Below are 25,149 nucleotides of genomic sequence, written 5' to 3' on the forward strand. Positions count from 1 at the left end.
TAATAGAATTATGTAGACAGACTTCATTTTTTAAAATTGTCAATATTTGGATCAATTGCTCTTTTTGGAGGGGCAGAGGGATGGGGTGTTCAAAATTCCATCTGAAAGCCTGGCCAACTAAATGTAACGCACATGACACAGAAGAGTATAAAGAACATGAGAAACTTAGACCTAAAACACTTCCTCAGCAGACATGGTTTTCATGTCAAAAAGACTGAATGTTTTGTTTAATTTGCAGAAAGCATGAAGAGGTTTCTGCTAATTGCAATGCTCTTGCAAGAAGATGTAAAACCTTTCTAGTTTCTCTTATATGTTCACAACAGCTCTGCTTCTTGGGTGAAATGCATGGTAGCAGAAAACGTCATCCTGTTCTCAAGAAGCTCCAATTACTCTATATAAAATGTAGCATGAAGAGATTCCAGTGCTGGCTCTTGTTTAACCCTGTTTACACAGATGCTAGACATGATTTTAAAATCTCTTAAATTGAAATACTCCAACTTGCAAGGCACAAGTGGTCTAACCTTGGATAAACACCCACTCACAGAGGTAACAATGTCTTTTGGGAAAAAATGTCTCAGAAAAAGTATACCAGAAAGTAGATTTATTACTGTGCTTGTTGATATACTGTGCTGAAAGCTCTGTCACTGAGAAAGAGTCAGCATACATCAAATTTGCTCAGGATGGGGAGCCTTATACTCTCCTTGCTGACACAACAAACGTGGAATGTGGCAGCTAATAGTATCCTACAGGGAATAAAAACAGCCTTCCGAGCTGGGGTCAATTGTAACTTGACCTAAACTTAGATGGTGCAGTAGTGAATATGGACTGTTCAGACAGTTCACAGGCCAAATTTAGACAAGATATTCATGTTGCTGTGCAATGTGTCATACACAACCTTGAGCTTCCTATTCTAGATGTTAAAGAATTCTTGTCCTTATCTTAAAAGTGCTGAAGATTATTTTGAAGGTCATATTGAAAGACACTTTGGAATTTTACTGTATAAGTCTTGAGGGGATGACAACTCCAAGTTTTTTTCTGATGCCTTGGAGGCAACTGATTTATCTGGGAAGTATGCACCATGTCGAGTGGATTGCCAGTCAGGTCAGAACACAATGAAAGCAATGTTAAAAATAGGGACTATTACTCATATTGCAAAAACTGAGTCAGAGCAGAAGTCAGAGTCAGAGTTTAAGGCCAGAAGGGACCATCAGATCATCTAGTCTAGCCTCCTGTATATCACAGGTCACCATCACCCTCCCCCTCCCCCCCGCATATACACTAAATCCAACAACTGAAATTAGACCAATTTATTACAACCCACAGGAGACTAGACTGTTCTGTGCCACAAGCAGGCAGGGAACAGGAGGGACTGAGGTCCTCACAATGGCCTGGAATTGATTAAGTGAGATATACCCAGATAATCCTGGAAAGTGACCTGCACCCACATGCTGCAGAGGAAGATAAAAAAAAACAAAAAAAAACCCTAATGTCACTGACAATCTGACTTGGCAGAAAATTCCTTCCCAACTCTACACGGGGTGATCAGTTAGATGCTGCGCATGTGAGCAAGAACCAGCTAGCCAAGCACCTGAGGGAGAGAATGCTCAGTACCACCTCAGAGCCCTGGCCTTGCCTATCCAATCTCCCATTTCCAGCTATGGCTATCTCTGATGCTTTAGAGCAGTGGTCTCCAAACACACCCCCCGCCGCGCTGCAGGGCCGGATCTACCATTTTTGCCGTCCCAAGCAAACCCCCCCCCCCACTCCCCACTCCCCCAAAAAGCCACTCAGACTCCCGCCCGAACTGCTGGGGAAAAAAAAAAAAAAAGGCCGCCCAAACTGCCAAAGCGGCACTCCTCCTGCCATGCTGCTCCTGCTATTTGGAGGCTGTTCCAGAACCTCATCCCTCTGATGGTTAGAAACCTTCTAATTTCCAGCCTGAATTTGTTCATAGCCAGTGTATGCCCATTTGTTCTTGTGTCATCATCCTTTAGCTTAAATAGATCATCCTCATCTCCCCGGTGTTTGACCCCTAATGTATTTATAGAGAGCAATCAGATCCCTTCTCAATCTTCTTTTTTGCTAGACTAAAGAAGCCAAGCTTTACGAGTCTCCTCTCATAAGGCAGGCCCTTTGTTCCCTGATCATCCTAGTAACTCTTCTCTCCCTTTTCCAGTTGGAATTCATCTTTATTGAACATGGGTGACCAGAATTTTACCCAGTATTCCAAATGAGGTGTTTCACCAGTACCTTGTACAATGGCATTAATACTTCTCCATCTATCGGAAATGCCTTGCCTGATACATCCTAGAATTGCATTTGCTTTTTTCACAGCTGCATCACATTGGTGGCTCAGTTATCCTGTGATCGACCCACACACCCAGGCTTCTCTCCTTTTTGTTGCTTCCCACTGAAGAGCACCCAGCTTGTAGCAGAATTCATTCAATCCTACATGACCTTGTACCTTGTACTACTGAATTTCATCCTGTTTATCTCTCCATATTTTCCTGTATAATATTCCAATCCTCCTCTGTACTGACAATAAGTCCTAACTTTGTATCAGCAAATTTCATTAGCACACTGACTTTTTGTGCTAAGGTCATTTAATACTAATATTGAATAAGACTGATCCCAAAACCAATCCATTAGTAACCTCCCTCCAGTCCGATAACTCACCTTTCAGCACAACCCATTGCTTTCTCCCCTTGAGCCAGTTCTTGATCTACCTTAGAGTTCTTGTACTGATTCCCATCTTCCCTAATTTAACTAATGATTTCCCATGTGGTCTCATGTCAAATGCTTTACTGAAGTCCAAGTATATTAGAACTCCTGCACTTTCCTTATCTAAAAAAAATAAGTTATTTTCTCTAAGACGACAACCAGGGTTAATCTGGCAGAATCTACTTTTGCTAAACCCATGTTCCATCACATCCCCTTTACTGCCATTAATTTAATTACTCTTTCCTTCACAATTTGTTCTAAAGCCTTGCAAACTACTGAGGTCAGATTAAGAGGTCTTTAATTGCACAAATCACCTTTTCCCCCTTTCTTAAATATAGGTACAACATTACCTATTCTCCACCATATGGTACTCCTCCAGATACATTTATTAAAAATTCTTGTTACCAGAGTAGCAAGTATTTCATGATGAATTTAATCATCACTGTGACTGAAGTCTCCTTTATTTTTTGAAGAACTGGATCTCTAGTTTAAGATGCGATGCTGGAACTCTCAGCACAAAAGACAATTCTGACTTGTGTATCTGAAAATGGATCAGGGATGGGCAAATTTGAAGGGGAAGCCTTTATAGGCCTCTAAAAGCAAAGCTGCAGAATGGTCATATCTATATTCTTGAAGTTTCAATTGTACATATGGATGCCCCATTTACCAAGCTACGGCAACAACCAGTGACGCAGTTTCAATGCCTGGATTGAGACAGCAGCCTAGGGTATTTGGTTCTTTTTAAAGGATCATTATATGTCAGTATGTAAACTGACAATTTGCTGCACTAGTTTGTAAAGGTACTAAGAAAAAGAAAAGTGACCTATATCAATGGTTGACCTCTAAAATTAAATTATGATGAATGACAGTTTAAAGGAATGCAGTGTAGTTGTAGTCATGTTAGTCCCAGGATATTAGAGAGACAAGGTACATGAAATGGTATTTTTTATTGGCTCAACTTCTGTTGGTGAGAAAGAAGTTCTCAAACTTCACAGAGCTCTTCTTCAGATCGTGGTCCTTCCTCTAATCAAAACAAGCACGCGCACATATATGTAGCGCAGTACATTCCAAGACTTGACATAGGTGAGGAAACAGCGCAAGTGAAGATGCTTTCCAGAACCCTCAATCTATTTTCTACTGGCCTGATGGACGACCAGGAACAAAACATACTGGTGGACAGAGTCACAGGTATCACTCAACAATAGGCAGCACTACTGCAGGACTAATCTAATGCTATCTGTATGCTCTGATCTAGCTTCCAAACTAGAAGGATTTGGGGGGTTTTTGTATTATAAATTGTATCTGAATCTGAAATACTTGATTGCACAGTCTCAGTTCCAAGTAACAGTAGGAAACAGATGGTGCAGCGGCATTTTCTAATTACATTAAAGCAAGGACCCTAGTTTGGGAACCACTGCTTTAGGCAATCACAGCAGATACCGTGTGTTATTTTAATTTATCAGAGAGAACGAGACCACAGACCAAATACAGGGACAAACCACATTTTCTTGTTGGACACCAAATTACAGTCTTAGCTTAGCTGAGGGATAAGCAATTGGAACATTTTTTCCCCACAGCCTGGGAGGCAGTATTCTGTACCCCCAGAAGTTTAGTCAGGGAATTACAACAGTCCGCTGGGAAGTAATGACACAGAAATAAGGATTCCAGCAGAAAAATAATCAGATTCTGGCAGCATTCTGGAAATTGTGACAGACCAACTTGCCAGCAAGAAAAGTAGGGGGGAAAGGGCTAGAATCAAGAATAAAGCCAAGATTTTTAACTCTGGGAACAAAGTTAAAGTTTGAGTTAAGGAGTGTGACCGTCAGAGACACTGGAGAGGGAGGACTTAGCACTGAAAATTCATATATATCCAGAAGCAGGCAGAGAGATCACAGAATGAGACGAAAAAGGTATACATCACTAGAAGGGATGTCTAAGACTGAAGCTAACTACTAGGGGGTCCTATAGATGGAAGATGGATAGAGGATATAAAAGGTCAAAAGACAATATGCTTAATAAAAAAGGGAACGAGTAAACTTTCTACCAAAAATAAAGGGGAGAGAATAGGATTCAAATCATGAAAAAAGAGATTGAGAGAAGTTGTCTCGTTTAAGGTACTCAAAGAATGATTGATAGAATGAAAACTCATGCCAAAACCAAGCAGGAAGTCAAAATTCATGTACAGAGACAAAGAGCAGCTTGTTAGCCACTCGAAGAAGTGTAGTCTCAGTACTGTGAAATCGATGTGTTCAGAGGTAGCTAGAAATGAAAGAAAACCACTTTCCCAAAACTGCTGAAGAGAAAGGTTTATGACAACAAAATAGGTGGCAGAGGAGGATGGATTAACTAAGCTCTGCCAGAAGACAATGAATGTTATCAGGCTTCTCAAGAATATGGCAATGAACACTACTACAAATTACTGCAATCTTACAAAACTATCATAAAATGTACCAACCAGGCACAAATTTTACTAATCTGATACCTTCTACCATGATAATGGAAAAAAATCTTACATTTTATTTGACTGTCAAAAAACATTGCTCTGGATAAGCAGAGTTTTGGAAGGCTGGAGTATTTCATTTTGAATGTTCTGCTTTGATAAGAAAAACTAAGTGCCTTATGTGATGCACCCAATTTTTGAATAGTTATTTCATTACAAGCTCTTTAGGAGTTACCTTTGACCTCCATTTATAAGAGAACAAAGTGCACGTGCTGGAGTCACATTATTAACCATAGCCTTCAATGCTTTGTCTACGTCTTCCCTTATAAAGGTGTTGGATTCCCCGGCTTTGTGCAACAGGACTTTTATAGTACTGTCTAGTTCTTGATCCATGCTCTTTTTCAGGTAGGTGAACAAATCCCCTAAACAGACTACAGCAGCTCGGGAAACGCCTGAGCGTAAATTCTTCACCTGCAAACAGGAAAAACCCAAACAAACAATGTGTAAGTAGTAAAGCTTAATTTTATTTTCCTCTTTGTAAATTTTTAGTCATTTAGAAAAAGAAATTCTCATCTTGATTCCTGATGGGTGAGAGTTAATATGCCTAACATATCAAAATGCTATCGGGTTAGATCTTAATTTTCACAGCTTTCAAGCAAATTTTAAAATACTGAATATCCCAAATACAGGCTGCTTTACAAAACTGTGCACCCATCCTTTCAAAGATGGCCAACATACAGAAAACAGCAGCAACGGAACATAACACCTTGCCACTCAAATGTTTACTCACTCCTATCAAAACAATATTTTTGGCATAAGATTTTTAGATGAAAATTTAACCTCTTGAACTACAGCCAGACTTGTTTCATGCAGCTTTCCAGTCAACACATCAACATGATAGGCAGACAAACATCGAACAAAGTTCAGTCCTTCGATCTTCTTCTCCCTATATAAAATAAATATTTAAATTAAAAGCAGTATCTCACAAAAACCACAGAGACAGCAGATAACTAGAATGTCTGGGGTGACAGTGGCTCATAAATTGAACGTGAGTCAACAATGCACTGCAGTTGCAGAAAAGGCTACTATCCCTATGGACTGTTGTATGTCCTGCTCTGCTCAGCATGGTGAGGCCTCTGCTGGAGCAATGTGTCCAATTCTGGGGGCCACACTTCGTGGACAGACTGGCGAGAGCCCAGAGGAGAGCAACAAAAATTATAAAAGCTTTAGAAAATCTGACCTATGAAAAAAGGTTAAAAAACCTGGGCATGTTTAGTCGTGAAAAAAGATGAGGGAGGGATGGGGGGAGATGACCTGATAAAAGTCTTCCAATATGTTAAGGTTTGTTATGAAGAGGATGGTGATCAATTGTTCTCCGTGTCCACTGAAGGTAGGAGAAGCAGTAATGGGGTTAATCTGCAGCAAGGGAGATTTACATTAGATATTAGGAAACTTTCTAACTATAAAGATAGTTAAACTCTGGAACAGGCTTCCTAGGAAGGTTGAGGAGTCCCCATCATTGGAGGTTTTTAAGAGTAGGTCAGACAGGGATGGTTTAGGTTTACTTGGTCCTGCCACAGCGCAGGGGGATGAACTACAGCACTGTTTCTCGACGACTAGTCCTTGGACCGGTACCAGTCCCTGAGATTTCCCTGACACAGTTTAGGAAGGCAGAAAGCTGGTCCCTACTATCAAAAAGATTGAGAAACATTGGACTAGATGACCTCTTGAGGTCCCTTCCAGCCCTGTCTTTGATTCTGTGTCCAAGTAGCACAACCATCGGGATTATTAAGGAAACAAATAGTGAATACAAATTGTTTCCCAAAACAGCAATCATTTAAACTAGAACCTCTGGCAAAAATAGTCCTTGGTACAGACAGTAGCAGGGCTGGATTAAGACAGGACGGGGCTGTAGGTACATCGCCCCCCCTCTCCCTCCAAAGAGAGGCAGGAAGGGGACCAATAGGCCACTGCCACTGCTCATCTCTGGAGTGTCAGTAGAGGCCCATCCTCACATCTGGAACAACACAGTGATGTTGGTTGGGAGCGCCGCAGCACACTGGGTCTTGGAATTAACAACCCACTGAGATGCTTGTCCCACCTCTCAGAGCTGTTGTCTCAGGCTGTATGCAAACTCAGGCAGGCATCACTCTGATGGCTATGTCTGGTTCACTTTTTCAATATTTTCTTTGCAACCATGAGGATTTGCCCTCTTTTCTTATATTTTACTAAACAGACTTAACTTTTTTAACCAAAAAGCTATGTACATTTCATTTTTTAAAAGTAAGTATTAACATAAATGCTGCAAATTATAATCAGACTCCATATATGTGTGTGTATACATATATACACACCAGTCATCATCCGCTAAAAGTCGCAATGCTTCTGTCAGTGCTGTTTCAGGTTTTGAAAAGGGTCGCAACTCTGATGGATCCATTATCTCTGGACTATGCGTGACTGATGGGATCCGATCCTTATTCTGCCCTCGCGGTCCAGGGGATGTTTCATCTGTAAAGTCATTAAGTATTTAAGCAATAATCAGTGACAATCTTCATAATATGAAGAAAGTGACTAGCAGTAAGACATGAACGTAGTTAGCTACATTAAAGCTGGTATCTGGACAGATTACTATTGCTAAAGGGCTGAGTTTTCAAAAAGGTCACCACAGTTACACCACAATATTTGCAAGCGCACCATTTGGCGCATGTAAATGAAAATTTGTGCACACAAACACTCACTTTAAAGACTGTAACTTGAATTGCACACACAAATGCAGGGTTTTACATGGACAAACAGATGCATTCAAAGATATTGTGGGCAAACCTAAGAAGGCTACTGCCTGCATTTGAATTTATTTAGAAGTCTAATTTGAAAATTCTTTATATCCCCATAACTCATAATTTTTCCAGAATTCAGACGAAATGATATGCTGTTTCTCAATTACAGACTTTTCTGATATAAACAGGTATTTGGTTCTATAGTTTGGAGAGGCAACAAAATCTTGGCCTAAGGACTGAATAGCTCCCCAGAAATCTCTACTGTTCCAAGCTATGCAGTCATAAAAATACACGAATTCCGCAATTAAATGTTCCCAGCAGGAATAGTTAACACCACTGAATCATTCCTTTGAATTTTACTGTTCGTGAATCACTCATTTTAAATTTGAATGAGCTATTGCTCAAATTCAGTTGATCAGTATCACACTACCTATAATATAATTGCAAAGACAGCTGTAGATTTTCAACAAGTTTTACTAGCAAACTAGAGAGACGACTTTCTAAATCATTTCATAATCCAAAATGCATTTGTTTTAGTTTGTATTGCTACTGTTCTAGCCTAGTGATAATGGCTCAAGAACTACCAGCATAGCCGCTATAAGCCTCCAGTTTGAAGGGCTTTCTATCAGACATTTGAACTGCATCAGAGTTAATCTTCCCTTAAACTGACATATAGTATCTGGGGGGGGTTTTAACTTTGTTTTTACTCCATTAAATAATTTTTGAGTCACTAAGAAAGGGGAAAAAAAGTGAAATGCTCCTAGGGTTTTAAACGGCTCTATTTGCCAAACTCTAGATGAAAAATATTTCAAGGGAGCAGAGACCACCTCAGTGACCCAAAAATAACTGGCCTAAAATTGTATTTTCCTTGCAGGTCAGACATCTAATCATCTTCAACTCTTGTTCCTTTGGTAAGGTAATCAAAAACTAGTGACCCTGCACACTCCCTGAACTAGAGCCTTAGCACCACTCTGCTCACTTTACAGTGCAAACGGAACAAACTGCCTGTAGTCAATGTAGTCGGGATAGTTGGTTCCTATGTCCCCTCCCCTGCAGTCCCCTGTACACCGCACTCTGATTATCCACACTTACTGGAGTGTCCCTGGGGACCACTGACAGTTGGCAAACACTATAGAATCTCCCAGCTTCTTGTAACCCCAACCTGGGCTGGATTGGGACAGAGCTTTGCAGGAACTTAGGGAGCTGCCAGCAGCAGAACTGAGCTGCAGCTGCACCGTTGCTCTGTCTTCATCATGGAATGTTAGGAAGGAGATAATATATTAAGAGCTAAAAACATCAGGATGGTAGGCATGCCCTGCTCAGGAACAAACACAATACACTTTATGGGGAAATGGCTGTGTGCTATTCTGGAAGAAGCTACCGAGACTGAGCATTGCCATGGAACTCATATCTCAAAAAATAAAATAAAATCCTAGAACCCTCCACCCAATAATGATTCTTACAACCTCTGTGCTGCTTCTCAGGTATCCTGAGTAAAGAGGGTCAGGGACTAAGGAGTAAAAATGGTAGTTATGTTTTTAGGTATATCTATTCTACACTCATAAGTATAGCATCTAAGACTTCAGTCGCATGTGCTTAATTTTTACTGATTTCAATGGGATTACTCATGTACTTAAGTATAAGCAAATGTGTAAGTCTTTGTAGGATCAGGACCTGAGTGTCTTAGCGGGTGTCAGAGATGCAACTTTAGCATCTAAGCCTTAGTGATGTTTTGCTAAAACAGCAATTACCGTATGATAAACTTTTGGTGAAATCCTAGCTCTATTTAAGGTCAGTGGGAATTTTGCCATTGACTTCAATAGGACCAAAATTTCACCCAACGTGTTTGTCTTTTCCCCCCCCCATCTGGTTAACACACACAGATAACACTGGGTCAGGATTTTATGGTCATTGGGGGATACAGTATTTTAATGTGGGTTTCAATCTATCAATAAAATTTGTCCCAAAACTGCAAGTAGTTACAAAGACATATATCTGCCTCTTCCACAAAAGAAGATGGAGATGTGAAAAATGTATTAGAAGTGTTGTTCTATACCTGCAAAATGTAAGTTTATTCTCTGTAACCATTTCTTATTAGTAATAAGAAGTGGTAGCTAGCACTGAGCTAAAATGTAAGGGCATACACAGCTCTGCACACATTCCTGTAATAGAAAAAAAAATAATGAAACTGCAGTTTTAAAATAAAGCGTATTAAGCCTGATTACACTATGGGTTTGTCTCATCTGCCAGCATCCAAACATTTTAATACAGTGTTTTACATTTAATTAACGGTAACAGCTTACCTGAATCTAGCAAGACTGAAGACTGTGTCTTCTTTAAACTGGATGTTCTTTTTAGTGAAGTACTGAAGGCAACATCTTCTAAAGATAAAGACTCATTCTTGGATGTTATTAACACATCTCCATAAAAACTTAAACCTACAAAACAGAGAAAGAACAGGAAAATCAGAAAAAGGGAAGAGGTCGCTATTTTTTAGTACTATGCTGTACTCTATAAAGATCTCAAAAACAGTCAGCTTATCCGTCATAAATTCCTTCCTTATTATTGTTAGTATTTTATATCCAACAACAAATAAACTCATGAAGATTACATTGTAGCATAACATTTCAATAATACCGGATATCATTTTGGGCAGTCATAACCTTAAATAATTAGTGTTATTATACCAGATTTAGAACATACTTCTTAGTCAACACCATTTAATAGTATGCCATTAAATTGACAAAATACTAACCATTACTTTCTGTTGCCATTTTCTCTGGTTCACTATGTTTAAGTCGTTCCCAGGGATTTCGTTCCTTTTTTTCAACATCATTGACTTCCTGATGTTCTTTATGACTCTCTTCTTTTTCTTCTTTCTTCTTCTGCCTCATCTTATCCCGGGCAGATTTTGACATGGCAACTTTCATCTGCACAAAACAGGAAAAGTCCCACTGTAAAATGTAATTGAACTGAAATAGTTCGGTCAGTAACTTAACCCTAGGAATCATCTTTGCTAAACAAAGAAGCTCACAACTTCTGCTACTACTCCACAGTGCGTTTGGGAATTATTTACGCTAATTTAGGACCCAATCCTGCAAAGACTTCTGCATGTGCTTACCTCTATGCACTGTTAGCAGTCCCACTGGAGTCAATGGGACTACTTATATTGTGTAAAATGAGCATGAGACTCTTTGCAGCACAGAAATAATCACTCGTGGTAATCTATGAATAATTAAGTTATTGGGGGAGCAGGACTGTGAACCCCTTGATTTAATGGTACTACTTGTGTGAATAACTACTCACTAATTTGAGTAAAGGGTATGGAGTCCAGCCCAACTTCAATTATTTGACTTTTTTTTTTAATTTTTTGATAGAGCAGTCTTCAAACTGTGAGACCTGATTATTTTAAAAATTACTTACAGGGTTCTTGTGATCCCCTGTTTATGCTTAAGAGTAAATGGTGGATTCTCTGTAACTTGAAGTCTTTAAATCAAGATCTAAGGACTTCAGTAACTCAGCCAGAGGATATGGGCCTATTGAAGAAGTGGGCAAGTGAGGTTCTGCGATGTGCGGGGGGTCAGACTAGATGATCATGATGGTCCCTTCTGGCCTCAAAGTCTAGGAGTATTTTCAGTCAGTAATTTTCTCCCTTACTTATAAGGAAATAATGAAACTGACTATTAAAATTGCAGTCAAGTGCACAGATTAAACGAAGTGAGAAAACAGATAAATGGTCATTAATTTCTTTAAATTTTAGCAACCTTAGAGGTTACTTGACATGCATTTTCAGGAAAAAATGTGATTTTCATTTTGAAGACGTACCTTGACCTTGTGTTATTTTATACAAATAAATATCAATGTTCAAAGTCATAAGAAAGTTTAACAAGATATAAGTAGCAGCACAGCTCTTCATGAAATCTCTCCACAGGGCAGACACTGAGACAAGATTATTTACAGGGAATGTATGGCTAATGAATGGTGCTGGATTAAATGTCTGCAAACTACAGTCCTCTTTTTGTCCACACAACAGAAGATGGTCAGTAACAGCAGCTGGTTCCTCACACTGCCTTGCCAAAATATCCCGATCATGAAAGGAAGAGACCACCTTGGGGCCAGTGGGAAGTTCATTCTCCATGTCCATTCAAGCCTTGGTCTCTTTGCTCAGAGTGTTAACAAAAATTGCTAATTAGTAACAGTTTTAATGGCTATTTTGTGATGTTGATACATTTCAGTACCTGCAGCAGCTGAACAAACAACTGCATTGAATTGAACATTTGCAACAACCAATTGAATTCCTTCACCAAATGTATCCCTTTAATCTGTTTGAATTGTCATAAAAAGACTGATGAAATAAAATAAATCTCTATTTCAGGTCTAAAGACAACTTTGTGTGAACATTTGTACAAACAAAACTATTCACATAAATGTTTACTAAAAGTGTGCAAACAGACAAAGCAACATTTTGTTCAGAGGTCAAGATATTGACAAATGACTCCTCATTATTCACTGAGTTTTAGTCTCCAGCCTGTGCTGGAATTAGACCAGAGACCAAGAAATAAAAAGCTCTGTATCCCATTACCAGCCACCTGAGATATCGATGACTGTGCTTTAATCAAACATTTATTTACCAGAATCTGGAGAACATAAAACTATATTCACTAGTGACACTTGAAAAACAATCAAATCTGTTTTACACTCTTACATCTTTCTCATGTTCAGTATCAAGGAAAGGTGCACTGTTCTGCTGGACAGCTCTCCCATAGATCCCTGAGAGAGGCTCAATGCCTTGTTTGAGAGAAAGGACGTCTCCGTTCTCCACACACGATATCATGGACTGGCTGTATGTTAATGATGCAGATGGGGGGCTTCCAAAAACACCTGAAATGGTTATCATATTGTAACCTCACCAAGAGGTCATTTTCACACAGCAGAAGTCACTCAGTAACAAACTAAAGCAAAGCAAAAATAATTCCAGAAAATAAAAACTTAGGTTGCTCTAACGTTAGTGCCAAATTCTACCCAAAGTTACATTATGCATTTCCACTGACTGCAATGGGACTTTATGGGTGGGTATACGTGCAAAATTTGGTCCTCATATTTTCTCACTGTTCTGTGTTATTTAATGCTAATATTGTAGTACAGTGTATATTACATTTCTCATTAAGAATGTAAAAATATACGGTAATTCCAATCCTTTTTCAACTTTAATACTTTTAATTTATTTTAAAAATTGGGGATTGTTTAATCTTTAAATAATAAACATTTGAATGAGCTCATTTCAAACTCCTCTTCTCCTGACTGTCCAAAAATACAGGCTTTGTTTCTATACTAAAATTGTATTGCACATATAGAAAATAAAATGTTATTTTAAAATACCTTTTCCAACAATTACTACAGAATCTTCAGACAGGGCACTCGGTGAAATGAAGTCTAGGTTGTTAATTTGCTGTAAACTAGATGTTGACCCTGTAAATCCTAAAAATTACACACAAAGAAGAGCTAAATCATGTAGTTTACCCATTACTATATATTGCATTCTTCCAAAGTACACCTCTACCTCGATATAACGTGACCCGATATAACACGAATTCGGATATAACATGGTAAAGCAGTGCTCGGGGGGGGGGGGAGGGGGAGGAGGAGTCTGCGCACTCCGGTGGATCAAAGCAAGTTGGATATAACACGGTTTCACCTATAATGCGGTAAGATTTTTTGGCCCCCAAGGACAGCGTTATATCAAGGTAGAGGTGTATCATCTTACCAAACTTAGTTTGAACTGATTAATCACTTTTATGCAGGACTGTATTTCTAATTTACTAGAGTATTGCAAGGCTTAATTAATGCTGAAATTCTCAGAAGTACTATATCACATATACTAAATATCATTACTTTCAAATATACTAAATACCAACTCGCTTAACAGAATTATTTTCCACGCACCTATTTTTCCAATAATTCAGCACAATTGTGCCAATTTAGCATCAATTGAAAACCACTGGTTTTCTGTTCCAAAGAGCACTTCATGTTGATTACTGCACAATTTAGCAGTTCTTCAATTTTTCAGTTAACATTCACTTTATATTTTAATTCTGGTTGCACTGTTTGCATATATGGCAATGTCAATCAGTAACAATGGCAGACTGGCATTACATTCTTTAGCATTAAATAACTCCCATGGAGTTAACAACATTTTCAGCTTGAGGAAAGTCAGATAGTCACTGGAAAAAATCACAAATACAGTAAAAAAATGTTATGGCAAATAGATGCTGATGTGCTGCAAGCCTGACTTTATTTTATTGTTACGATTACATCCGACAGTCTGTAACAAAGACTTTTGAGCACAGAGGATTGAGACCAAGCCAGGACTATACAAACTGAAGAGTCAAAAGAATTTTTAAGCCTTTTAAGACTCTGTGCCATGACTCAACTTCCATCTAACTCCTTCCCTATGGAAAGTTAACTTTAGGGAGATGGGGCTGATGCTGTTGAAACTGACCAGCAAATGATTGGTTTTTGATTCTGGATTTTTGCTTCTACTCCCTCCGCTCCAGCCCCCTTTTTATTTTACATAACATAAGAGAAAGCCTGGAACTGGTTTGTTTTGGGGGAGGGGTTAATGTCTCCCTCTGCTCCCCGCATCCCCTATCTCTCCCCCCCAAAAAAGGTTATTAGTTGCTATTTATTTTATACCTTAGAAATCTGAGGTACATCAAGCCTGGTCGTGTCTGCTTTAATTGAATAACTTCTTGAGGTTCTAACAAGCTGTTTACTGTGAGCTTTTATACCTTAACCGAACAGGCATGGGAATTGTATCTTTAGCCAAATATTACTTATATTACAGTAGCGGCTAAGAACCTAACCAAAGATTGTCCTACATGTTGTACAAAGAAGCCAGTGTCTGTCCCAGATGGCTTACAGTCATGGTGTTTCATAGGCAACAGGAATTAAACTGGTGTTAACAAACAAAAGTGTTAAACACTGACTAAAATCCCTTCCCCCCCTTCACTCCAACAGCTCAGCTTTCAGTCTCTTGCAATGGCATCATGTCACTGTATCTATGCTGACTGGAGAGTTTGCAGGGTAGATAAGTCCCCAAATTTTTAATGCTAAAAAGAAAAAGAAAAAAAGAGCGGATAACCATACTCTTTGGGGACAGATTCTCTTGGAGACTTTCTTTATACATCACACATGTCTATCAGGCTTTGACATACGACCAATACATTTCACATCAGAAACTAAAATACTGCCACAGGATATTTACTTTAGCCACTACCAATCACCCAGATTGGGGGGAGGGATAGCTCAGTGGTTTGAGCATTGGCCTGCTAAACCCAGGGTTGAGAGCTCAATCCTTGAGGGGGCCACTAAGGGATCGGGGGCAAAATCAGTACTTGGTCCTGCTAGTGAAGGCAGGGGGCTGGACTTGATGACCCTTCAGGGTCCCTTCCAGTTCTCTCTCTCTCGCTCTCTCTCTCTCTCTCTCTCTATATATATATATATATACACACACACACACACACACTTAAGTGATGTAAAAGATGAAGACTGTATCCCTTAATTTGACTTTCATTTTTAGCTTTCTTGGTCAAAAAGACACACTATCATGGCTATATGCTAATAATGGCCAGAGTCAGAGAAACACATAAAAGCCAAAATCCTTTAACCATAGGTAAGCTGATTACGATGCAGGGAGCAGTAGCTTTTGTATATTACTAATATGTGCCTACTGCTAAATCAATGCAACTTTTCAAGACTTCATTAGAACTTAAACACAAAAGCTTATGATTTATCTGCCTGAACTTTACCAATAACGAAGGCTTAATTTAAAAAATGAAATATATATAGCTATATCCATATTTTGGCTGAGAAAAGTGAGATTCTGATAATTCATTTCAAATCTTTTCCTATCCCAGAGACTTTAACAGTTATCTAACACTAGTTAATTAACTGCTTGTTAATTTCATAAATATATCTTATTAAGATAGAGATTGTAATTATAGGACCAAGTTGAATTCCATGAAATATTTGATTTATAAAAAGCTAACAAATGTTTGGGATTTTTTTGCCATAAACAGGACGTCACAGGAACATAGGAAGCTCACTAACCTTTTGTAGGTTTACAATGCCTTTGATGCTCTTTGTTCTGACCTTTAAAAACACAAGGTGATACTTCTCTCTGCTTGTCATCTTCATAATCACCAGATCCATTTCCATAGGTCAGACGTTGGCCAATTATGCTCACATTAGAGGCTGCTTTATCATGAAATGTTATCCCTGCACAACAGAATCCATAGCGAAGTGTTCAGTATGTATCACTGAAATGGTGTGTCACCATTTCATAAATAAAAAAACCCTCAAATCATCACATTTTTTGATAGCTCTGCAGGGTTGAGGCCAGTTTTAACATGCCCTAGTGGGGCTTGTTATGAAAATAATGGACAGATCCTTCACTAAAATGGTTTCACTTTGACTGAATTAGTTATCTCTTTCTTTTTATGCACAACAAATTACCTGCACTGGAGCTCTGTTCTACTATGTTAGTACTTCTATTCCTTCCTGAAGATAGTCTTGCTGGACGTGATTTGCATCCAAGTAGAGGAAAGATGTCTGAGCTGCTGCAATACAAAATCATTTCTATAAATATATTTCTGAATGGCACTAGGAGCCCTGCCTAAGAACATTTTTCACCTAAAGTGAAAACAGTACATGTTGGGTACAAAACATTTCCAGCACATCACCAGAAATGGTCATGTTTACTACAGAGTAGAGAAAGAATACATTTGGTAATGATCAGGTTCATCACCCCCTCCAAGCCCTCTCCCTCCACCTCCTTCTAAGAGCAAAAAGTTACACGAGGCAGGTATATGGGAGAAGTTTCCACTTCTCCTGCCCATGCTGGTATCTGTTCAGTGAACACAGAATTTCAACCTCCAATGCTGGAAAGCCTGCTGTAGGCCTAGCTGGAGCCCTAGTACCATCTCTTCTGGGCATTTGTTTATGTAGTTACTTGAGAACTCTGAGTGTTCTTGTACCATCCTCTCTGGTCATGAATGTGCTTACTTGGTTAGCAAACACCTAGTGTATTACTATTCCGCCATGGCCAGGCCTACTTTGGTTCAGCCTGTCAATTATGCCTAGGGCTCCAGCAAGGCCTACATCAGCATCTGAACTAAACTCTCTTAAATATATAAAGAAACTTCAAGGTATTTAATGACTCCTGGGATGGCATTCTGTCACTCTTGCACAAATTCAAACTTCCTTATATAGGTCAGATCCTCCCTGGTGGACTAGACAGACTTGCATTAGCTGTGAGCACTATCATACATTAAGGCTGCAACGTCGAGGACTAATGGAAATGTCCTGTATTACAGAATACTGTTCCCATCGCTCCTGGTCAGAGCCAATGCTGCAACAACATGGCATGCCAGAGGTTTTCTCTGTTGGATTTTTACATTACGTTCTTCAGGCCTGAACTGCACACAGCTTGGCCATGTGCCTAGGAAGAAGGTAAGGAGAGGCTGTACTTGCAACACTCGGCAAAATATTTCCCACTTGAATTTACAAAACTAAAAATAAGTACATACTGCAGCTAACTGCTCAACCTTAGTGCACCATAAAAACCAATTCCATCCATACACTATCTCTTTGCAAAGGAGCTGAGAGAATGAAGGCATTACATAGAAAACAATTCTCAGCCATTATTGCTACTATGAAAATGCTGCATTAGTTGATAATTCAGCTTTAGCCACAATTAACAAAAGTTTATATTATTTGTTTCATCTGCACCCAAAAAATCTGTTTAAGAAAATGCATTCCTGATTAACTTTCCAGGTTGCAATAAGAAACCTCTTCCTTCTCCTCCTGATTCATTCTCTGTTTTACTCATTTGGTTTGCCTGTGGTTCAGCTTCATTATAAAATATTTACTAGCCACTGCCGGGCTTTACCAGCTACTTCGTGTTACTATAGCTAGAGCTTGGCACTGGGTCAAAGAAAAAGCAGGAATGAATTAGAATAATATTAAACCACAGCAGCACAGTACAATGTATTTTAAGTGGGAATAACTCTCAGATAAAATCTAAGCACTATGCAAACCAATGTCATATTAAAAAAATGCAGGTTTCCCACCATTCAATATTTAACTAACTCCAACAGCGATTATGTCAGAATTCTCACTGTGGGTTTAACATATAAATTACACTCACGTTATCTTTCCCTGAGGGGTTGTGGACCCTGGCGAAGTCAGAGAGTCCTGACTGTAAACTCCACTTTCACTGTAAGAGCTCACGTTTGGAGAGGAAGTGCGGGAAGGGAAGTCCATAGTCAGATCAAGTTTAAGCGCAGAATCGGGGCTCTCGAGATCTGAAGTGCTGCCACTCAGTTTTGCCCTCTTCTTAGCTGCACTATTACGGAGAGACCTAAGTGAACTCTGCATCTGCACGGAATTGAAAACCATGTCAGAGTTTACCCGCTGCATGTATAATTCATTTAAACACAGGAACAAGTTGTCAAATACCAGCCTGCTTCTAAAAACTTAATTCTTATTTATTGTATGATGACAGTGCTGTGTCTATGCCCCCTTTGGACAAGATAATCTATGTGGAGTCAATGTATCAGTAAGTTATTTATTAGTTTAATTTCAGAGATCATTATTATTCTTATAAAGTGAAACAGACATGCACAATTTAATAGGACAACCAATGCAAATCCAAATGCTGTATGCACATCATATCTAGTTATGTTTTGCAAAGCTTAAAATGAAAGGTTTCTCACACAAACACACTATCAATCCTTTTTTTTAAAAAAAAAAATAATAATTTTCTTACATAGGCTCTTGTTAAACAGAAGAATTAGCTGGCTCAATGGCAGTCTGTGGAAGGGAGCTCTGATTTTTGCTCCCTGAGCTAGCCAGTGCTGGGAGAACTGCAAAGGTGAATCTCACCCCAGTCTACCAGTGAAGGCTGTTACCCGAAGTGCGTAGCGAAACTACAGCTACTACAGCACCATTCCACTGCATCTTCTCCTCTCTCCTTGCAGGAGATACTCAGAGTAGGAAACAAGGGCACTGGTAGGTTATATTATGAGGGTTTTGGGGGAAGGAGTCGGAGGGAGATTGGGACAAACTACAGTAAAGGGTGGGGTGGGAGAAAACAGTATTTCTGCCTGGGACCCCCTTACAGTTTTGTCCCATTCACTGTCTCTTCTCTCACATTCCAATCTCTCACTAGTGACTTCCACCCACTCAGAGCCCCCACACTCTCACACACCAATCCATTCATACTCACACCTTCATTTGCCAGCTCACCCCATTCTCCCACAATCAACCCTCCCGACTCATTTCTGGTTCAGAGTTCCCCACGTTCTCTTGAGTTTCCTCCAATCAAACCTCACTGCTCAGAAACCCCTTACTCTCCAACCCACCCGTAGGCTCAAAAGCACCTTCCCAGCAAACCCAGAACCCCCTCCTCCCTTACCCCCAAAACACCAACTTTATAGGTTAAGGATGGAGACCAACCCATGGATTTTTGAGAGCCACAGGAAGGTAAGTAGAGAGCTAGGATTAATTTGAGTATGGGGTACGTTGGCATGCATTTGTGCCTGTTCACTAGTGACCCTTTTTCTGTGTTTATCACCACAGCTTCAGTGACTCCTAGTGTGGTAGGTATATTTATGGATTGCTTTAATCTCTAATTTAATGTACTGCTTTTCTTTCCTTTTATACATGAGTTTGTGATTTTCAGAGGATGAAACCCCACTGGATAAAATTTATTATTTAAAAATGATCATTTATTAATATAAAAAAGCTTTAACTTAACTGTACCAAAGATGCATTACAATTTTCCATACAATGTGTTGTTTGTCCATCCCCTGAGGAGAGCCAAATCAGGCATGATCAATACCTACTCTCTTATATGGATTCTGTATTACAATCGTGTTAACATCATAATGGCTCCGCATTATGAACTGACATGACTCCATAGGTGACACCCTTATTCATCTAATTAATACTTTAGATCAGGTTTTCTCATTTCACTCCATGGAAATTTAAGCGTGTGTCAAGGGCTGCAGCAAGGATGTGCTGGACTGCATCAGACACAGTGCACTTCAACAAACTTTACAGGTGAACAGAGTTTGAACAAGAGATTTCTGTAAGTTAAACAGAAGTCACAGTAATCAAGCGCTCGACTTTTTGGTATTTTCTATAAAGCCATTAAATAAAATAAAGGATTAATTAAGTCCTACATTAAAGGTAGCACTGTGGTTTCACCCTGGACAAAATCAAAGAGTTGAGGCTGTGTAAATGTCTAACTCATGCCATGGTACTATAATGGAGAATGTCAACATACTGATCTGAGAACCTCAAAATAGGTAAGTGAAATGAGGATATGCCCAGGGCACAGAGAGTGTCCTTCAATACTGACTTTTATTGCTTTAGTTAGTTTCTGCCAGACACATAACATTATCTTAATGTAGTCATTTTGTATTCATGACATGGTCACAAGAAGTACAGCAGTGAATATGTATTTTTTCTTCTTCTACACCTGAGATTTTAAAGGGGGTTAGGTTTAGTGTCTGTGTGGGTGGGGGTTGTTGTTTTTTGTTTGTTTATAAAATGTATATTCTAGCATCTTTTTAAAGTATGTAAAATCACATTTAAATCCAACCTCTTCCTGGTCTGACTCCTTATCATTGACATTTAATTCTGAAAGATCAACTGCAAGTTTCTTGTCTTTTTCACTCTTCCAAATATCGTCAGACTCTTCATTTTTCTGTCCCGCTGTGTTTAATTCAGATTTATCAGGCAACGGGCTTGCCCCCCTTGGTATTGGGGGGACAGGTTTGGTCCCATTCAATCCTCTCCGTGAAGCTGGCGATCTCACCAAAGCTGGTTTAAGCTGAATTGGAGAATGCTTCTCCTGTGAATTTTCCCCTGGGTAAGATACAGACATATGTCACCATTTCAGAAGAACAGTGGGAACACATCACTCATTAGGATAAAATACACAATCAATTTTCATGAAACACAGCAAAAATATTTTTTAAAAGAGGTGATTTTTTTCTTACTAAATACACATTTGTGAAATGAAGTTTAGTTATTATGTCAATATTTTAAGGACAATTTTGGTTGAAGCAGCACAGCATTTTCACTAGGAAATTCTACATGTAATTTTGTTGCACACAGAATATGCAAATAAATAGCTCATGATACAGATGATGTGCAGAAACCTAACACCACCAATAAGAGATAAATTTGTTTAGGCCCGTCCTTTGAAATTTCATAATTCTATTTATTGAGATACAGTAAACCCCACTAAATCACACTTATTTGTTCCCATGCATTATAACCTTCACATAAAATTGGCTATATCTAACTGTCTCTCTGGAAAAAAAAAGTCTCGTATTACTAAGATGTCATTTTTTACAACATATACTAACGTATATCAGCATACCATGAAGCAATCAAATAATTAATACTAAATTACAGTTGACAAAATTAATTGAAGTACATTTTGTGATGCATAATCCTCACTTTTTTATTCTAGGTTTTCAATTACTTGAAACTTTGCAAAATTCAGTAACTCACAATGGGTTTTGAGTGTGAATTCCTGAATTAAAACTATACATATGGAGAAAAATAATAATGCTTGTATGACTACTTTTTTTTTAATATAATACCATGCTGTTCTTTTTCTTCAACTTTACCTGGTAAAATATATTTCATCGATTATTCAAAGGCTATTTTTAAAAGATTAACAGTATTAGAAAATTTCTGTTTTTAAAAAATCCAGCCATCTTCATTTTTCTAGAACAGCTACCAAAGGCAGTTTTTGTTTCAAACAGTAGAGAGTGGGAAGAGTGTATGCATATAAAATACATGGCTGGTGTCTTACAAAATTTGTCTTTACTAATGAGAAGACTTAATATAACTCAAGATGATACGTGTCAAAGAAGCTAGCTTTCTTCAAAACATACAGATCATCCAATTATCTATTGCTACATAAATTACTTATGATTAGGGCCCTACCAAATTCACAGCCATGAAAAACGTGTCACAGATCATGAAATCTGGTCCTGTGTGTGCTTTTAGCCTATACGATACAAATTTCACGGGGGAGACCCGTGTTTCTCAATTAGGGGGTCCTGACCCAAAAGGGAGTTGCAGGGGGGTCACAAAGTTATTTTAGGGGTATCATAGTATTGCCCCCCACTTACTTCTGAGCTGTCTTCAGAACTGTATGGCCAGAGGGCAAGGCTATTGGCCAGATGCCCAGCTCTGCAGGCAGCAGCGCAAAAGTAAGGGCAGCAGCACCGCAACACCCTTGACCCCCAACTCCTTTTTGGGTCAGGACCCCTACAATTACAACACTGACATTTCAGGTTTAAATAGCTGAAAATATTAAAATTGACAATTTTTAAAATCCTATGGCAGTGAAACTGACCAAAATGGACCATGAATTTGGTAGGGCCCTACTTATGATATGTGGAAGGTCATAAAGAACTGCCAAAAGTAAGCCTTTGACATTTTAGTTATGCATCCATGTTTTTCAATATTGTATTTTAGTTTGTTTTACAAAATATGTTAAACAATACTATATTGAACATCTTCTGGCTCCTTACTCAGGTATTTTCATTGCTTGCTAACTTTCTGGCATCTTTGCCCTATACTCTGCCATTACAGTAACCTAATTACACTGGCAGCGGCTTACAAAAGTGTTTCCCATTTGTCTGGAATACTCTCTCTTAGGAGATGTAAATTGGTCTATTTTACATACGTTTGGGGGGAATAAAATGTTACACATTAAATAGTACTCTAAATTTCTCTTTCTGAATCTAGAATAAGTAAAAGTTGTCTAGTTCCACGACAAATGCTGTTGAAAGCTGCTTTGCTAAGAAGACTATTCTAATGAAAGAACAAATGGCACAACTACTGAAAACAATAGGCTAGACATGAAAAAGTCAGCTATTAATAATTGTGCTTCATCAGGTCACTTTAGTGGGAAAACTTCCAAATAACTACTTTAGGGCTTTTCTACAAAAGAAAGCTGTACTGGTTGAACTTAAAAGTGTTATTTTAACTTGCTTTAGTCAAACCACTGCAAAAAGCTGTGTGATCACTCTTCGTTTGGTTTAAACCAGGACCATTTTGTTTTAGTTTAAATACATTGAGGATATGTCTACACTACTCAGCTTTTAGTGATATGTCTGTGTCGCTACAGCCGTGCCACTGAAAGTCATGCAGTGTAGCTGCTGTTTGTCGGCTCTCCTGCCGACAGAAGACTTCCACTCCCAATGAGCGGCGTTTGCATTGTTGGCAGGAGAGCACTCCTGCCGACAACATGCTGTTCACACCGGTGCTTGTCAGCGGCAAAACTTTTGTCTTTCGGGGGGGCTTAACACCTCTGAAAGACAAACGTTTTGTCGTTCAGTTGCTAGTGTAGATGTCTACACTGGCAACTGAACGACAAAACGTTTGTCTTTCAGAGGTGTTAGAAACAAAAACAAAAAACCTGAAAGATAAAAGTTTTGCCATGTAGCTAAAAGCTGTGTAGTGTAGACATAGCCTAAGAATCAGTATAAGGGCTTGTCTACACTGGCACTTTACAGTGTTGCAACTTTCTCGCTCAGGGGAGTGAACCCTCCCTCCCCCCGAGCGCTGCTCGTTTCAGCGCTGTAACGTGCCAGTATAGACAGTGCTCCCAGTGCTGCGAGCCGTGCTCCCAGAGCTGGTAGCTACACACCTTGCGGAGGTGGTTTTTTTAGAGCTCTCCCAGTTATGCCGTGACTACACAAGCCACGTTAAAGTGCTGCTGCGGCAGCGCTTTAATGTGGTCAGTGAAGACGTGCCCTAAGAAACTGAAATAAGTTGCCCTTAAACTAAAATAAGAGTGTCTAGACAAAGGTTTAACTAAATCTGTTTAAAAACATTGTTTAAACCAGTGCAACTTCCTTGCATAGACAAGGTCTTACACTGAGAGTTAATGGCAATGACTGATGTTGAAACTGGGATGGAATTAGCACAAAAATTCCAATTACAGGCACATTTGGCCTTAATTAGATTTTAAATAGGTGTGAAATTGTGAGGACTGGTCATTGAATACAGAAGTTTCCAAATAAAGATTAAAAGGGAAAAAAGGCAAAATGCAATGAGTATCATTTTCTTGTATATTCATTCATTAAGGTATTTTATTGCATTTAAGTTTTTTAGACTCTTTCTTTACAAGTGCTATCTTCTTTTAATCAGAAGATAGATGGTACACTAGTGTGTTCCAGCTGAAACAATTCTTGCCTAGCACATTACATATGTGTGCACTTATCTTGAGTATAAAAGCAAAAACATTTAGATTAATCTCACTGCAAGTGTTTTGTTTCTCTTACAAAAGAGCCAAATTTTCCAAAGCTGGCTCTTGACCATGTGCCTACAACAGCATATGCATATGCAAAACCCACTTTACGTGCGCAAGCGGGAGAGTGCACATTTCCCAATGCATTCACACAGATGCAGGTTTTGCGTACACCTTTTTGAAGGCTACTTGCAAAGTGTGACCATAAACTTTTATTTTTCTGCAATATTTTTACCTGTATTGTCTCCTGACTTTTGATTGAGAAGCTTCTTCTGAGGACTGGGCTTGGGCAACCCTTCAAAGCTCTTAAGAGGCCAGGAATTTGAAAAGTTAACCGCATGATCCTGAGACTTCTTTGGAGATTCAGCAGGAGGGGAGGTGTGCTTTGGACTGTTTCTAGGTGATGAGAGTGGATAAGATGGAAGAATGAAGGCCCCTTGGCTTGTGTTAGAACTTGGAAAGGACAAAGTACGCTCTGCTGGACTGCAAAAAGTTCGTTGGGTCTTGGTAAAATTTAGGCTGGCACAAACTGATATTAGAAGGAATGAAAAAATATTATTTATACTAATAAACCTCTAACAACCAACAGCATTTTAATTTTACTTCTCTTTCTATCCAACTTGTCCTTCAATTAGGCTTTAAAATACTCTGGAAAAAAACCTAATTTTAGGAGGAATCAAGCATTATTCTGTCAAGGACTTGTCTACACATTAGAGTTAATCCAGAATAAGGTAGGGTGTGTATTTGAAGTGGATTAACTATTCCTGAATAACTCCACATGTGGATGCTCTTATTCCAAAACAAGAGTGCCTTATTCTGAATTGGCTTATCCAAAATGGATTAAGCCAATTCAGAATAAAGACACT

At 38.9% G+C, this 25,149-nt stretch overlaps 1 protein-coding gene across 8 annotated transcripts in view; it reads right to left on the reverse strand.

Annotated features, from left to right (window-relative positions):
* TOGARAM1 (TOG array regulator of axonemal microtubules 1) overlaps window positions 1-25,149 on the reverse strand; it is a 68,063-nt gene that overhangs the window by 23,205 nt on the left and 19,709 nt on the right. For 4 of the 8 annotated variants that reach the window (XR_010600845.1, XR_010600843.1, XM_008171636.3 and 1 more), the window contains 12 exons: window positions 24,519-24,812; window positions 20,606-20,871; window positions 18,146-18,375; window positions 16,453-16,556; window positions 16,048-16,215; window positions 13,318-13,416; window positions 12,644-12,819; window positions 10,694-10,868; window positions 10,242-10,376; window positions 7,516-7,669; window positions 6,002-6,107; window positions 5,397-5,632 (listed from right to left, as the gene is read on the reverse strand). Coding sequence is in view for 5 of the 8 variants with exons in the window: in XM_008171636.3 (XP_008169858.3) it covers window positions 5,397-5,632; window positions 6,002-6,107; window positions 7,516-7,669; window positions 10,242-10,376; window positions 10,694-10,868; window positions 12,644-12,819; window positions 13,318-13,416; window positions 16,048-16,215; window positions 16,453-16,556; window positions 18,146-18,375; window positions 20,606-20,871; window positions 24,519-24,812 (2,143 nt within the window). In the remaining 3 variants the exon portion in view is untranslated. The remainder of the gene's footprint in view (window positions 1-5,396; window positions 5,633-6,001; window positions 6,108-7,515; window positions 7,670-10,241; window positions 10,377-10,693; window positions 10,869-12,643; window positions 12,820-13,317; window positions 13,417-16,047; window positions 16,216-16,452; window positions 16,557-18,145; window positions 18,376-20,605; window positions 20,872-24,518; window positions 24,813-25,149) is intronic. The other 4 variants (XR_010600844.1, XM_065594035.1, XM_065594036.1 and 1 more) reach the window with 3 other exon arrangements.

This window comes from Chrysemys picta, chromosome 4, assembly GCF_011386835.1.
Source record: "Chrysemys picta bellii isolate R12L10 chromosome 4, ASM1138683v2, whole genome shotgun sequence".
Lineage (NCBI taxonomy): Eukaryota > Metazoa > Chordata > Testudines > Emydidae > Chrysemys > Chrysemys picta.